Source organism: Dendropsophus ebraccatus, chromosome 9 (genome assembly GCF_027789765.1).
Source record: "Dendropsophus ebraccatus isolate aDenEbr1 chromosome 9, aDenEbr1.pat, whole genome shotgun sequence".
In the NCBI taxonomy this organism is placed as follows: domain Eukaryota; kingdom Metazoa; phylum Chordata; class Amphibia; order Anura; family Hylidae; genus Dendropsophus; species Dendropsophus ebraccatus.
The window spans coordinates 40,634,879-40,646,956 of record NC_091462.1 but is presented as its reverse complement, the minus strand read 5'-3'; the positions used below and the strand labels follow the sequence as shown (position 1 = coordinate 40,646,956).

The window sequence follows — 12,078 nt, the reverse complement described above, 5'->3', positions numbered from 1 at the left end:
TACTACTGGGGCAGCACACAAGGGGTCTATATAATACTGGTGGGGCACACAGGGGGTCTATATACTACTGGGGGAACTACACAGGAGGTTTATATACTACTGGAGGAGCACACAGGGGTCTATATCCAAGTGGGGAAGCACACAGGAGGTCTATATCCAAGTGGGGGAGCACACAGGGGGGCTAAATACCCCTGAGGGAACACACAGGGGGCCTATATACTAGTGGGGGAGCACAGAGGGGGTATATTCAACTGGGGGCAGCACACAGGGGGTCTATATACAACTGGGGCAGCACACAGGAGGTCTATATACTTCTGGGGGAGCACACGGGGGTCTATATATAACTGGGGGAACACACAGGGGTCTATATATTACTGGCAATAGCGCACAAGGGGTATACACTACTGGGGGCAACACACAGCGGTCTATTGTTTTGGAACGTGTGTCAAGGGGGGGGGGCAGACATAACTTCGCTTGGGGCCCCAGAAATGGCAAGACCGCCCCTGTATATAGTGGTGCCTTGGATTACGTGCATAATTCGTTCCGGTACCGTGCTTGTAATCCAAATCCACTCTTAAACCAAAGCAAATTTTCCCATAAGAAATCACTGATATGCAGACAATTGGTTCCACACCCCAAAAATAATGATTTTTTATTCTGAATAACATGTAAAACAGATAAAACAAACAATGAGATACAGCTGCAAATGTTATAAATTATTATTATAAGTTAATAATAATATATTATAAGTTAATTATAAGTTAATTATAATATATTGTAAGTTAAGTTAATATTATAAGTTACTGTACAGTATAGCAATCAGCATGTGGAGAAAAATGTATAGTAAGTGCATAAATCTAAAAAATAGTAGCAGTTTGTAGATACAGAATGGAGATGCAGATACCCACAATTCAGTAGTGTAGTACAACAGGCTAGAATAGAGAGGCAGGGCTGCTGTGAGAGGTCTGTGTGGTCACATAACACTAATGGGGGTGTGGTTGGAAAGTGAGAAGTGAGAACCACAGAGCTGTGCAGGAGGACAGTGACAGAAACTTCTCTATACAGCAGTGTGTATAGCTGAGTGTAAATGCAGGCACTTTATAGCAGCAGGGTGTATAGTTGAGTGTGAGTGCAGACACATTATAGCAGCAGTGTGTATAGTTGAGTGTGAGTGCAGACACATTATAGCAGCAGTGCGTATAGTTGAGTGTAAGTGCAGGCACATTATAGCAGGAATTGAGAGGATGGGAAACACAAGGGCTGACAGACTGCAGGGAGCATGAAGGAATGAGCAGGGCAGATGTGGACACATAAATGCAGCACTCTCTGTCCGGGGAGAGAGGTTACAGCCATGGAGAGATTACCTCCACAGTCCTGTCCCCTAATGTAAGCTCCAGCCTGAATTGGATCTGCCATGATTTGGATGGTGAGGAAGACTTCCTGGGTCAGAGTACAGAACTGTAGATCACACTGTGCAGACCATGCCCGTCCCCCGCTTCCACCAAGTACAGGGGGCTCTTAAACCACAACAATGCTTTTAAACATAGTCCCCATTTTGAAAAACTGTGAGCTCTTACGCTTATTGCAAAACGCTCTTAATCTAAGTTACTCGTAAACCAAGGTACCACTGTGTGTGTGTGTGTGTGTGTATATATGTGTATGTATATATATATATATATATATATATATATATATAATTTTCTTTTACAGATTATACACTGACAGAAATTTTAGGAGCCAGCAAAGGGAAACTATCTGCAGGTTAGACTAATCTAACCTGCTGATAGTTCCACTTTAAGAAATTCAGCACATAGCTACTACCCAAGAGTCATATTAGGGTGATATTTTAACAAAAGTATTTTTCATTCTATATTATATTAAAACCAATAAAATAAGTGTTAATAGAACTATAGCCTGGACTTTTAGCTGACATGTCTGGGGGGGGGGGGGGGGGGGAAGGGTGCATATTGTCCTCTCCTTGATTTCATATTATTGATAGGGGGACCCGCAGTGATCTGGAGATGCCTGCTCTATGCTTGTCAAGCCCATGATGGAGTAGACATGGGTCCCACAGTGACTCTTCTGTCCAAAGATCACATACAGATAAGTCCACCCTTATCTTTCTGCAAATTGTGTTAAGGACTCTCATTTTTCATGATACTAGTTTCGTATACTATTGCGACATGGTAGCAAGACCTTCGACAGACCACAATCTACTTTACAACCACTGGGTTGCCACATATATTCGAAGCTAGTCATCGTATGCTATTCATCTCAGGATCTGATGAGTCAAGAGGAAAGGTAAGGAAGGACACACATGTACACCAAAAGACTAACAACTTCTTAAAGGGATATTTCCATGTTTTAAAGATGTCTTCCCAAAACCCACTGACCTATTTGTGACCGCTGGAGGTGATTGGGAAGCCACAGACAGTCAAAGAGTGGGAGTCAGTGGCATTGCTACCATAGAGGCAGGGTAGGCAGTTGCTATGGGGCCTGTGCAGGAGGGGAGCCCGGGGGAGAAGGTAAGAGCATGTATCCTTCTGCTTAACCCCTCATGTACTGCAGTATGCACGTGACTCAATGTTAACTTACATGCTGTAACACAAAAAAAGGGTTAACAAGCAGAAGAGAGAGATCTCTGCTTCACTGCACTGATAACCTCTGACCACTGTTCTCCAGCTGGCAAGTGGGAAAGGAAAATGTTCAGAGCTCCGTGCAGAGGTTATCAGTGCACCAGCAGTAAAGCAGATATGAATTTATATATATATATATATATATATATATATATATATATATATATATATATGTATGCGCAGTGCCTTGTGTTGTGTGTAGGGGAGGAGGGCCCCATGAATCCTAGCTACTCCCCTGGTGGGAGTTATGCAATTTGTGTCCAACTGACCTTAAAGTAATGCTATCACCCCCCCCCCCCCCCCCCCCCTTACTCTATGTGCTGTTCTCCGCACCATCCATCAAGCTTAGATGCTGCACATTCTATATATACCTGTATAAAACTTGTCTGTGTCTGGGCTTCACGGGAGTTGACACTGTCCATCGATGAAATGAAGGAAGAGTGAGGGGGGTCATATTATGGCTTTAAAAGGAATCTGTCTGTGTCAGGAACTGTCCAGAGCAGCAGCAAATCCCTATAGAAAACTTTCCCTGCTCTGCAGACCGGAAAGAACACCACTTCTTGCAGGCCATACAGCAACTGACAAGTACTGGAAGACTTGAAAATTAAATTACAAATCTGGCGTTTTCTTGCCAGATGATTTGGAAAAAAAATAATAAAAAAATTTGTGTGTGTGTGGGGGGGGGGGGTGAACAGCCCTTAAAAGTCAATGGGAGGTACACAAATTAACGCACACACTTTGGCTGTTTTCAGATTTAGGAACACCTCTGTAGCCGCAAAATACCATGAGGGGACCAGGAAGCCACAGCAATACTTCTTTAATGGAGCACTTTAGTAAATGGTAATTTTATGTATATCTGACCCTTATCTTAGTAATGGAAAAGGAAGCTGACTGGTAAACATAGCCCCGATTATGGGCCGAGCGGCATATACAGACTGCACTGATTTTTTTTGCAGTAGAGTATTGGACAGGTGGAACTTTACTCAAATCTCAAAAACATAAATGATGCCTACCACTGAAAACAATACATGGCTGTTCTTCATCCTACCCAGCCTTTTACTAGACTATAGATGTCCTAAAGGGGTACTCTGGAGAAAAAAAATGTTTTCAGATCAACTGGTATCAGAAAGTTATATAGATATGTAATTAACTTCTATTATAAAATCTCCAGTCTTCCAGTACTTATCAGCTGCTGGATGTCCTGCAGGAAGTGGTGTATTCTTTCCAGTATGACACATTGCTCTTTGCTGCCACCTCAGTCTGTGACAGAAACTGTCCAGAGCAGTTGTAAATTCCCATAGAAAACCTCTACTGCTCTTGACAGTTCCTGACATGGACAGAGGTGGCAGCAGAGAGCACTGTGTCACACTGGAAAGAATATACCACTTTCTTCAGGACATATAGCAGCTGATAAGTACTGGAAGACTAGATTTTTTTTTCTGAATACTTTTCAGACAACAGTTGATCTAAGACTAATTTTTTTCACCCCTTTGATAACAACACGCGTATAACAACCCTTGTAGTACACATGCACCTACATCTAACACTCTGAACCAATGAATGTATTCCAGAGTATTATTCCCGGTCTGCATACCACAACTACCTACACTATGCAGAATAGTTCTCTATAACAGAGCTCCTATTAATACTGAGACTAATACATGCAGACTGTGTGAGCTCTACATACACAGCAGATACTCATTTTGTAATGAAACTCTAGGTAATAATCCAAGGTTATGCTCTCACATGTCTGATGTGGAGAAATGAGAAGATTTTTTTGATTGTTTGCTTGGGGCCTCATAATACAAAGCACATACTACAGTCTATTATGTCTTTGTTTTCTGTGCACTTAAAGGCGATTTATTGTTCATTGTTTTCAGCTAGTTTAGGGTGACAGAAGGCTGACTGTATAAATTCTGACAAGATGTTAACTTAAGTCAGGGGTGGGGAACCTTCTGAATTCTGCTGTCCAGGTATGATGGCAATATTGGTTTTGCTACAGCTGGGGGGCCGCAGGTACCCCTTGCCTGACTTAAAGGGGAAGTCCCACAAAATGTAAAACTCAAAAGCAGGGGCATGCGGGAACATAATAAAGAAAGTATGCTTAGCTGTTCCCGTGTTCTCCAGTCTTAACCATAGCCACCCGATGTCTTTTTTGGCTGGCTGGCACCCGGGTATATCACATACTCTGCTTCAGCTACTGCAATGTCACGGCCCTGCTGATGGATTGTCCGTTCAGCCATTCAGTCACTGCAGCAGTGTCCCGCCACATTCTCTGATTGACTGAGCGGGTAATCCATCAATGGGGTGCATGATGTGGCAACAGCAGGAGCTGCTGGAGGCTGGCGGTGGGCAGCGTAACTGGGGCTCAGGATAAGAGAAAGAAATCGGCACTCACCACCGGATTTGTGCAAAATTCAGTGCTGTTTATATTTCAACTGTCATGTCGACAAGCATATTAGCAGATAAGATGTCATCGATTCATGATGGTAATTAGGTGACAGCTGTTTCCCGTTACACGTTGCGTCTCCAGGCCCCTGCAGATGAAGGGGTCTGGAGAAGCACCGTGTAGCGCGAAACAGCTGTCACCTAATTGCCATTATGAATAGTTGGTGTTTTACCTGCTAATATGCTTGTCAACATGGACAGTTGAAATAAATCAAGCTCTGAATTTTGCACAAATCTGGCGGTGAGTGTCGCTTTCTTTCTATTATTTGACATGTTGGAATATATTTTTTCTTATGGCTAAGCACCCCAGCAGAATACTCTACCCGCACCACTACATCCAGCATTCCCACAAGTGGTATGAGAAACAGTCTCCTAGAGGTTCTTTACAATTGTGTCGGTCTGTATCTTGCTAGGTGATTATTCTTTATTATGTTCCCTCACCCTCCTGCTTCCTGGTGAGTTTTCCATTTCATGGGACTTCTCTTTTAAAGGAGTTGTCCAGCCAGGACTCCTTTAAGCTTTATGCTCAAGCTGAAAAAATAGCATACACTTACCTCTCTGCCTTCCACACTGTAGTTTGTCCAACTGAACGGGCCAACTACATCATGTCCCTGAACCTAGAAGTTGCCGCACAACGAGGACTGGAGCATAGTACATGTAACAACAGAGGAATCATGGCGGAAGCTGAGTATACAGCTTATAGACTGGAATCTATCCTAACAATTATTCATCAAGAAAAAACAAACAAACAAACAACAACTTCCGTGTGCACTTCTGTGAATTTGTGTGCAACTTCCGTGTGCACTTCTGTGAATTTGTGTGCAACTTCTGTGTGCACTCACATACAATGTTCTAGTCTTTGAAGCCAAATTTGCCAGATAACAACAAAAAAAAAATTGAGGAGAAGACTCTCTTCTGTATGACTCCCCTGAATTTACTATCGGCTCCCTACTTCACCTTCAAAAGCTGCATAAAAAAACTTTATAAAAAATGTGTGTGTTAAATCACCCTGATCAGACAGATAAAGAACTGCGAATATGGAGCATGATACTTAAAGTTGTTACGTCATAATCCAGAGTTATTGATCCTGTATGATTCGCTGTGTCATGTTTACAGCGGTCATTTCCACAAAACACATGACTCAGCACCAGAGTTATATATATATATATATATATATATATATATATATATATATAAAAATATGTATATATATATATATATATATATATATATATATATATATATATATATCTCAAGCCAGCAGGAAAGTGCAACCACTCTACTGAATGGATGTGATCAATCCTCCTGATTTACAACATTGGGGAGTGGTCTGTCCTCTTGCCTCCTATTAGGCAATTTAAAGGGAACATTCATGCTCCTAGAAGCACAGGTACCATAAAACAGAGACCGGCTCCCTTATTATTTCTTGGTGCATGATTCATTCTGAAAGGCTGCAGCTTCCCCTTATCCCACCAGCTTTAATTGATACATTTCTCAGTTTGGGTATAGGGAGTGATCTGTCAATCAAGGGTGATGGGAATTTGTAGGTGAGCTTTGGATGTCCATGCCTGATCAGGCAGAATGAAACTCATGACAGGTTCCCTTTAAGGAGGGATTGGTTTTCATTGTACAGATGTTCTTATCTCAATGAAATGTGCCCTGGGGCCGGTTCCTTCTATCCCCATCATTGAGTATCTGAGTGTAGGCTGAGGCAATATAGTGCATCCTCTACTGACTGCATCACATGCACATACTGGCTTATATAAGCTAAATAAATATGTACAGATATGTATAAAAATACATAGTCCCTTTTACTGAAAATTCATCCACGTTCTATAATGATTTTTTTTTTTGTCTTCAGCTGTGTATTTTCCTGGCTAATTTTAAAGGTTATACAGTATGTATTTTTTACCCATAGTACCTGTATACCTAGTAGAGATAATACACTTTAGTGTAAAGGCCCTATTTCAGGTACCAATCATCGGCCGTATTTGGCCGATACGGCCAATAAGCGTCCCGTAAAATAGGGGGGAAGCGATGAGCTGACATCGTTCATGTCGGCTGATCGTTGCGTCGCTTGTTTTTCAAAGATTTTGAAAAACAAGCGACTGATATAGCAGCGATCTGCTGCCATCGCACTGCGGAATAGGAACGGCGGCAGCAGACCGCCACTATACTTTATGGGCTGCCCGGACGATCTAGCGAAAAACAAGCGACGCAACGATCAGCCGACATAAACGATGTCGGCTGATCATTGCCCTCTATTCCAAGGGACGAGTATTGGCCGTTATCAGTTGATAATCGTTCCGTGGAATAGGGCCTTTAGGCTCTGTGCACACTATCATTAGAGGCTCCTCTCAGGGAGAGTGGAAAGAAATAGCACATCATGCCGCACTCTTTTTCCCATCAAAAAAATGGACACCAGAGAGATGGATCCCATTATAAGTCTGTCGGGTCCTTTGGCCAGAGTTGCTGTCCATCATTCAATAGGTCCGTTATTGCAGTCATGGCTTCTTTGGTAATAGAAACCATGCCTGTGATTTGCTGGGTTCCTGTTCCTTTAAAATACCTCTTAGAGACACATACAATGATAAGATCTGTCAACAGCATAAGTTTCCAGCTATTTTTTCCACACACTACAGAATAAGAGTGGTATTACACGGGCCGAGCAGGGCCCGATAATACCTGTAAACGAGCAGAGATCTGCTAGATCGTTGCTCGTTTACTGGACCTATTACACGGCCCGATAATCGTTTGACAAGAGCTGCAAGGACATCGTTACCGATGTCCTTGCAGCCCTTGCTAAACTGGCATACATTACCCATCCACGTTCCAGGGCTGCTGCTGCGTCAGCTTCTCCCGGGGGTCCCGCGCGCTCTCTAGCGTCACAGCAGCCTGTCAGCTGGTAGGCCGCTCAGCCAATCACAGGCCGGGACCGCCGCGGCCTGTGATTGGCTGAGCGGCCTATCAGCTGACAGGCCTCTGTGACGCTAGAGCGCGCGCGGGACGCAGGGAGAAGCGGATGGCAGGAGCAGCCCTGGAACGTGGATGGGTAATGTATATCGTTAGTCGCCGGCCACGCACCGCTATTACACGCAGCGGTGCGCGGTCGGCGCCCGACGAAAATAGGTTCTAACCTATATCAACGATCAGCCAATGATCGTTGTCATCGGCTGATCGTTGCATTTATTACACGGAGCGATAATCGGCCGAATCGGGCCAATTCGGCCGATTATCGTTCCGTGTAATACCACCCTAAGGATCAACTGAAAAATAATTAAAGGGGTGACCACTTTATAGCAAAATTGTTCAGTTAACAGTATTAGGGCCCGTGCACACTGAGCAAAAGAGGGGGAATTTATGAGCGGAGTCCGTGCTACGAATTCAACTTGAAATTCTGCCCGTCCTATTGGTTCAATGGGATTTCTCATGCGCCTCTGCTCTCCGCTCAAAGAATGAACATGGCGAGCGGAGGCGCATGAGAAATCCCATTGAAGCAATAGGACAGGTGGAATATCATGTTGACTCCTCGTAAATTCTGCCTCTTTTGCTCAGTGTGCACAGGCCCTCAGTAAGTGTGCTCACTGCACTTACTGACAGCAACTCCCAGTGCAGCGCTGATATCAGACTCTCCTATTCCAGGCTGTGCTGTCCTACTCTGTGGTGATCTGTCCATAAGTAGGCCGACATGGAGGCTCAGTGGTGGACACTGGGGGCGGGGTATGGTTATATGCTCCGCCATGTCAGCCATCTTATAGACAGAATCACCACAGAGCAGGACAGTAAAAACATTCTAAGAAACCATTTCATTCAACCATGTCATCTGGCAGGTTTTTTTTTGTGAACTTTATGAATATCACCATTACGTACCTGGTGGTGATGGCTCATTTAAAATAAGCAGAGACGCTGGTGTCGGCCTTCTCTTCCTGATCTGTTTAAAACACAGACAATGATTGTGAACAACGTTCAATTGATAACAATTGGAAAAAAAAAATAAAAAAAAGCCATAAAAATGTCAAAATTGGTGAAATTTGGTTGAAAAACACTGCACCTGAGATTTAAAAGGGCAATATGAACTACAAAACGCACATGATGTTTCTGTGTGTGTGAGTGTGTGTCGGGGGGGGGGCGCCACGACTCGTGTTGGCGTTTTCCCCCCAGTTCTTCAATAGAAATCTTTTGTGTATAAAAATCAGATACACAGGTACACAGATATCAGAGATGTGGTAATAACCTGTGCACCTGTGTGTGATCACATGACCAGGACGGATTCTAATCTGCTCAATATACACAATTGCTACTGAGTGACAGCAAGCAGAGCTTTGAAAAACTAGAAGAGATCAATATGGGAAATAGGATAACGTTTTACTGTGTAAACTAAAAGCTTTATATATATATATTTATATATATATATATATATATATATATATATATATATATATATATTATTTATTTTTTTTTAATTAAAAATAAATTACCCTTGCCCATAAAATGAATCTATCTTAATTCATATACCCAGACACGCATGCTATGGAGTGATATATCTCTAGATACTCTAGGGTGCACATACGGTTTTAAGAGTACACAAATTTGCCAGCAGCTGCTCTATACATCACCTAGAACATGATGTTTCCACTGCCATTAAATGTTATTTAGTGCTCATAGGGTTGTCTTTTTTATTCAATATAACATTTTATGTCAGCTTTGTCCAACATAAAAAATTTTTATGCTGGTTTCAACAAACTACAAGCTAAGAAACACTGTTTTAAAAGTGATATTTATATGGCCAATAAAAGCAACATAGATCATGTAATATGCAAGTGTTTGTGTAACACTATAGGAAATGGCTTCTGGTGTTCCTAAAAGCATTGTACTAGTAAGATTGTAGGCATGCTCCTAATATTACCAGCATCTCTACCATGACCAGTCATTAGAACTAGATTACCGATAAAGGAAATTTTGTATTGTGGAATAGAGAGTATTATTTAGGGAAGGGCTGGTTCACACACAGTATTTTGGACAGTACTTGGAGCTTATTGCAATCTGTAATTTTAACAAGAATAATCATGGGACTTTTTTTCTTTCTTTTATTGTGTTTTGGACTCACTCTAGGTTTTGGTAAAAACACCAAAAACAGAACCCACAGGACACAGTTCACATATTTTTACCCATTGTGAGTGATCACAACATTTTCTATGTTAATCTAGGTATACCAGACCACGGGATGTGCTTAGGGGCTTGTCTATATCGTTCTTTTCTTGGCCCCCAATTTTTTTTTCTCACAAAAACAGGATTAGTTCCCAGCAGAGGGAAGGAGGAAAACATTCCTGTAAAGAAAGATTTTCCTACTTCCTCCATGGTCCTTTCCCGCTTCTGCAAAAAATAAAAAAAAAAGAACACAAACACTATGTATGGTCATGTAAACGAACCAATATACGGAGAGAATAATTAGGTCAATAGTAATAAATTTACTGACTACATAACAGAACAACAGACATATCAATAACCACATTCATACCTATAATTGCTATATAACATAATAGGTAACAATAAACTCTAACATGTAATAAAACACCATAGAAATTACATGCAAAGAAAGATAAAGGCTACACAATATAGAATAATCAAACATATACATTACTAAATTACCTGTTCTGAGGCTTCTGGGTCCAATTGACTCTGAAATAATGGCACAGCAAATTGTATCTTTTTGGGACTATTGGGTTCCATTTTGTATAGATGGCGATTGGAAGAAAAAAAAAAAATGACACCCCCCAGTACAGCCGAGCAGTCCAAGTATCTAGCCTTTGGCAAACGCTTTTAAGATGACTCTCAATGCAGTTTGGTGATAGCTGTATTTTCAGTCTTATCAAGTGCTGCTGCATGAAAAGAGCAACTCCCTTATTCCACATCAATAGCAGTTCTTGTAACTGACTGGCTTTTTTTCCTTCAGTCCTTTAGATCCTCTCGGCACACAGCTAAAGGAACAATAAGCTAATTGTGCACCAGTTATGCTTCTGCACATGCCAGGGATTCACTCAGAGCTTAATTGAAAATGCAGTGCTAGCCTTGAATGGCCTAGAGCCTTGGGATTTGAAAAAGTGGATAGATCCACTGTACATTACTACCAGTCTACTCAAAAATGCAATATAAGCTCCCTTTGAGTATTGCTGATGGACCATTAATATTTGATCGTGACAAATCAGAAAGTGAGGAGGCTTAGTAGTAATATGTATCCAGCTTACCACTTCTAGCTTGTCCTGATGTTTAGACAGAAGGGTTTATCATCTTTTGTACAAGGTAAACAAATTGATATTAATTGACAGTAGCGCATGAGAAGAATCTAAACCATCAGTCAAGTCATTAGTTAAGGTCAATTTACACTTGTCACACAAAGCCACAAGTTATATTTTTGGACATTATCTTTTCATCGTACGATTCTATTTTAGGCAACGCTCAATAAATTCATTCATGTTCCTGTTCCTCAGGAAGCAATCTGCTCAACCAATGCGTAGTGGGTTACGATAGCAAAGTCTGTCATCTGTCAGGGGACAGTGTTACAATCCACAGTGTTCCTTGGGGGAGGGGTTTCCAGATGTGTGGGTGTTCCCACTTCTACTTTAGTTAAAAAATAATGATGTAATTTCAATGTACATAGCCAATTAATTAGGGCCCTATTACACTGAGAGATAATCAGGCTGATTCGGCAGATTATTGCTCAGTGTATTAAAGACAAACTTCTGAGCCAGTCTCTAAAATGACAGGCCACTCAGCCAATCACTGGCCGCGGTGCAGTCCCATCTTGGCCAGCGATTGGCTGAGCATCCTGTCACTTCAGAAACCGTCTTGAACATGGGTCTCCAAACTGCAGCCCTCCAGCTGTTGCAAAACCACAATCCTATCATGTCCAGACAGCTAAAGCTTTGGATTTGGCTGTCCAGGCATGATGGGAAATGGAACAGCCGCAGTTTGAAGACCAATGGTCTTGGCTGTT

General features: G+C 42.0%; 1 protein-coding gene across 1 annotated transcript in view; it reads right to left on the bottom strand.

Moving 5' to 3' along the window:
• The window catches only part of PPP1R1C (protein phosphatase 1 regulatory inhibitor subunit 1C), a 47,108-nt gene extending 36,111 nt beyond the window's left edge, over nt 1–10,997 (bottom strand). Inside the window, exons 1-2 of the mRNA XM_069985187.1 lie at nt 10,734–10,997; nt 8,955–9,015 (exon numbers count right to left, since the gene is read on the bottom strand). Coding sequence (XP_069841288.1) covers nt 8,955–9,015; nt 10,734–10,814 — 142 coding nt within the window. The 5' untranslated portion in view covers nt 10,815–10,997. The remainder of the gene's footprint in view (nt 1–8,954; nt 9,016–10,733) is intronic.
• Between the last annotated feature and the right edge of the window lie 1,081 nt (nt 10,998–12,078).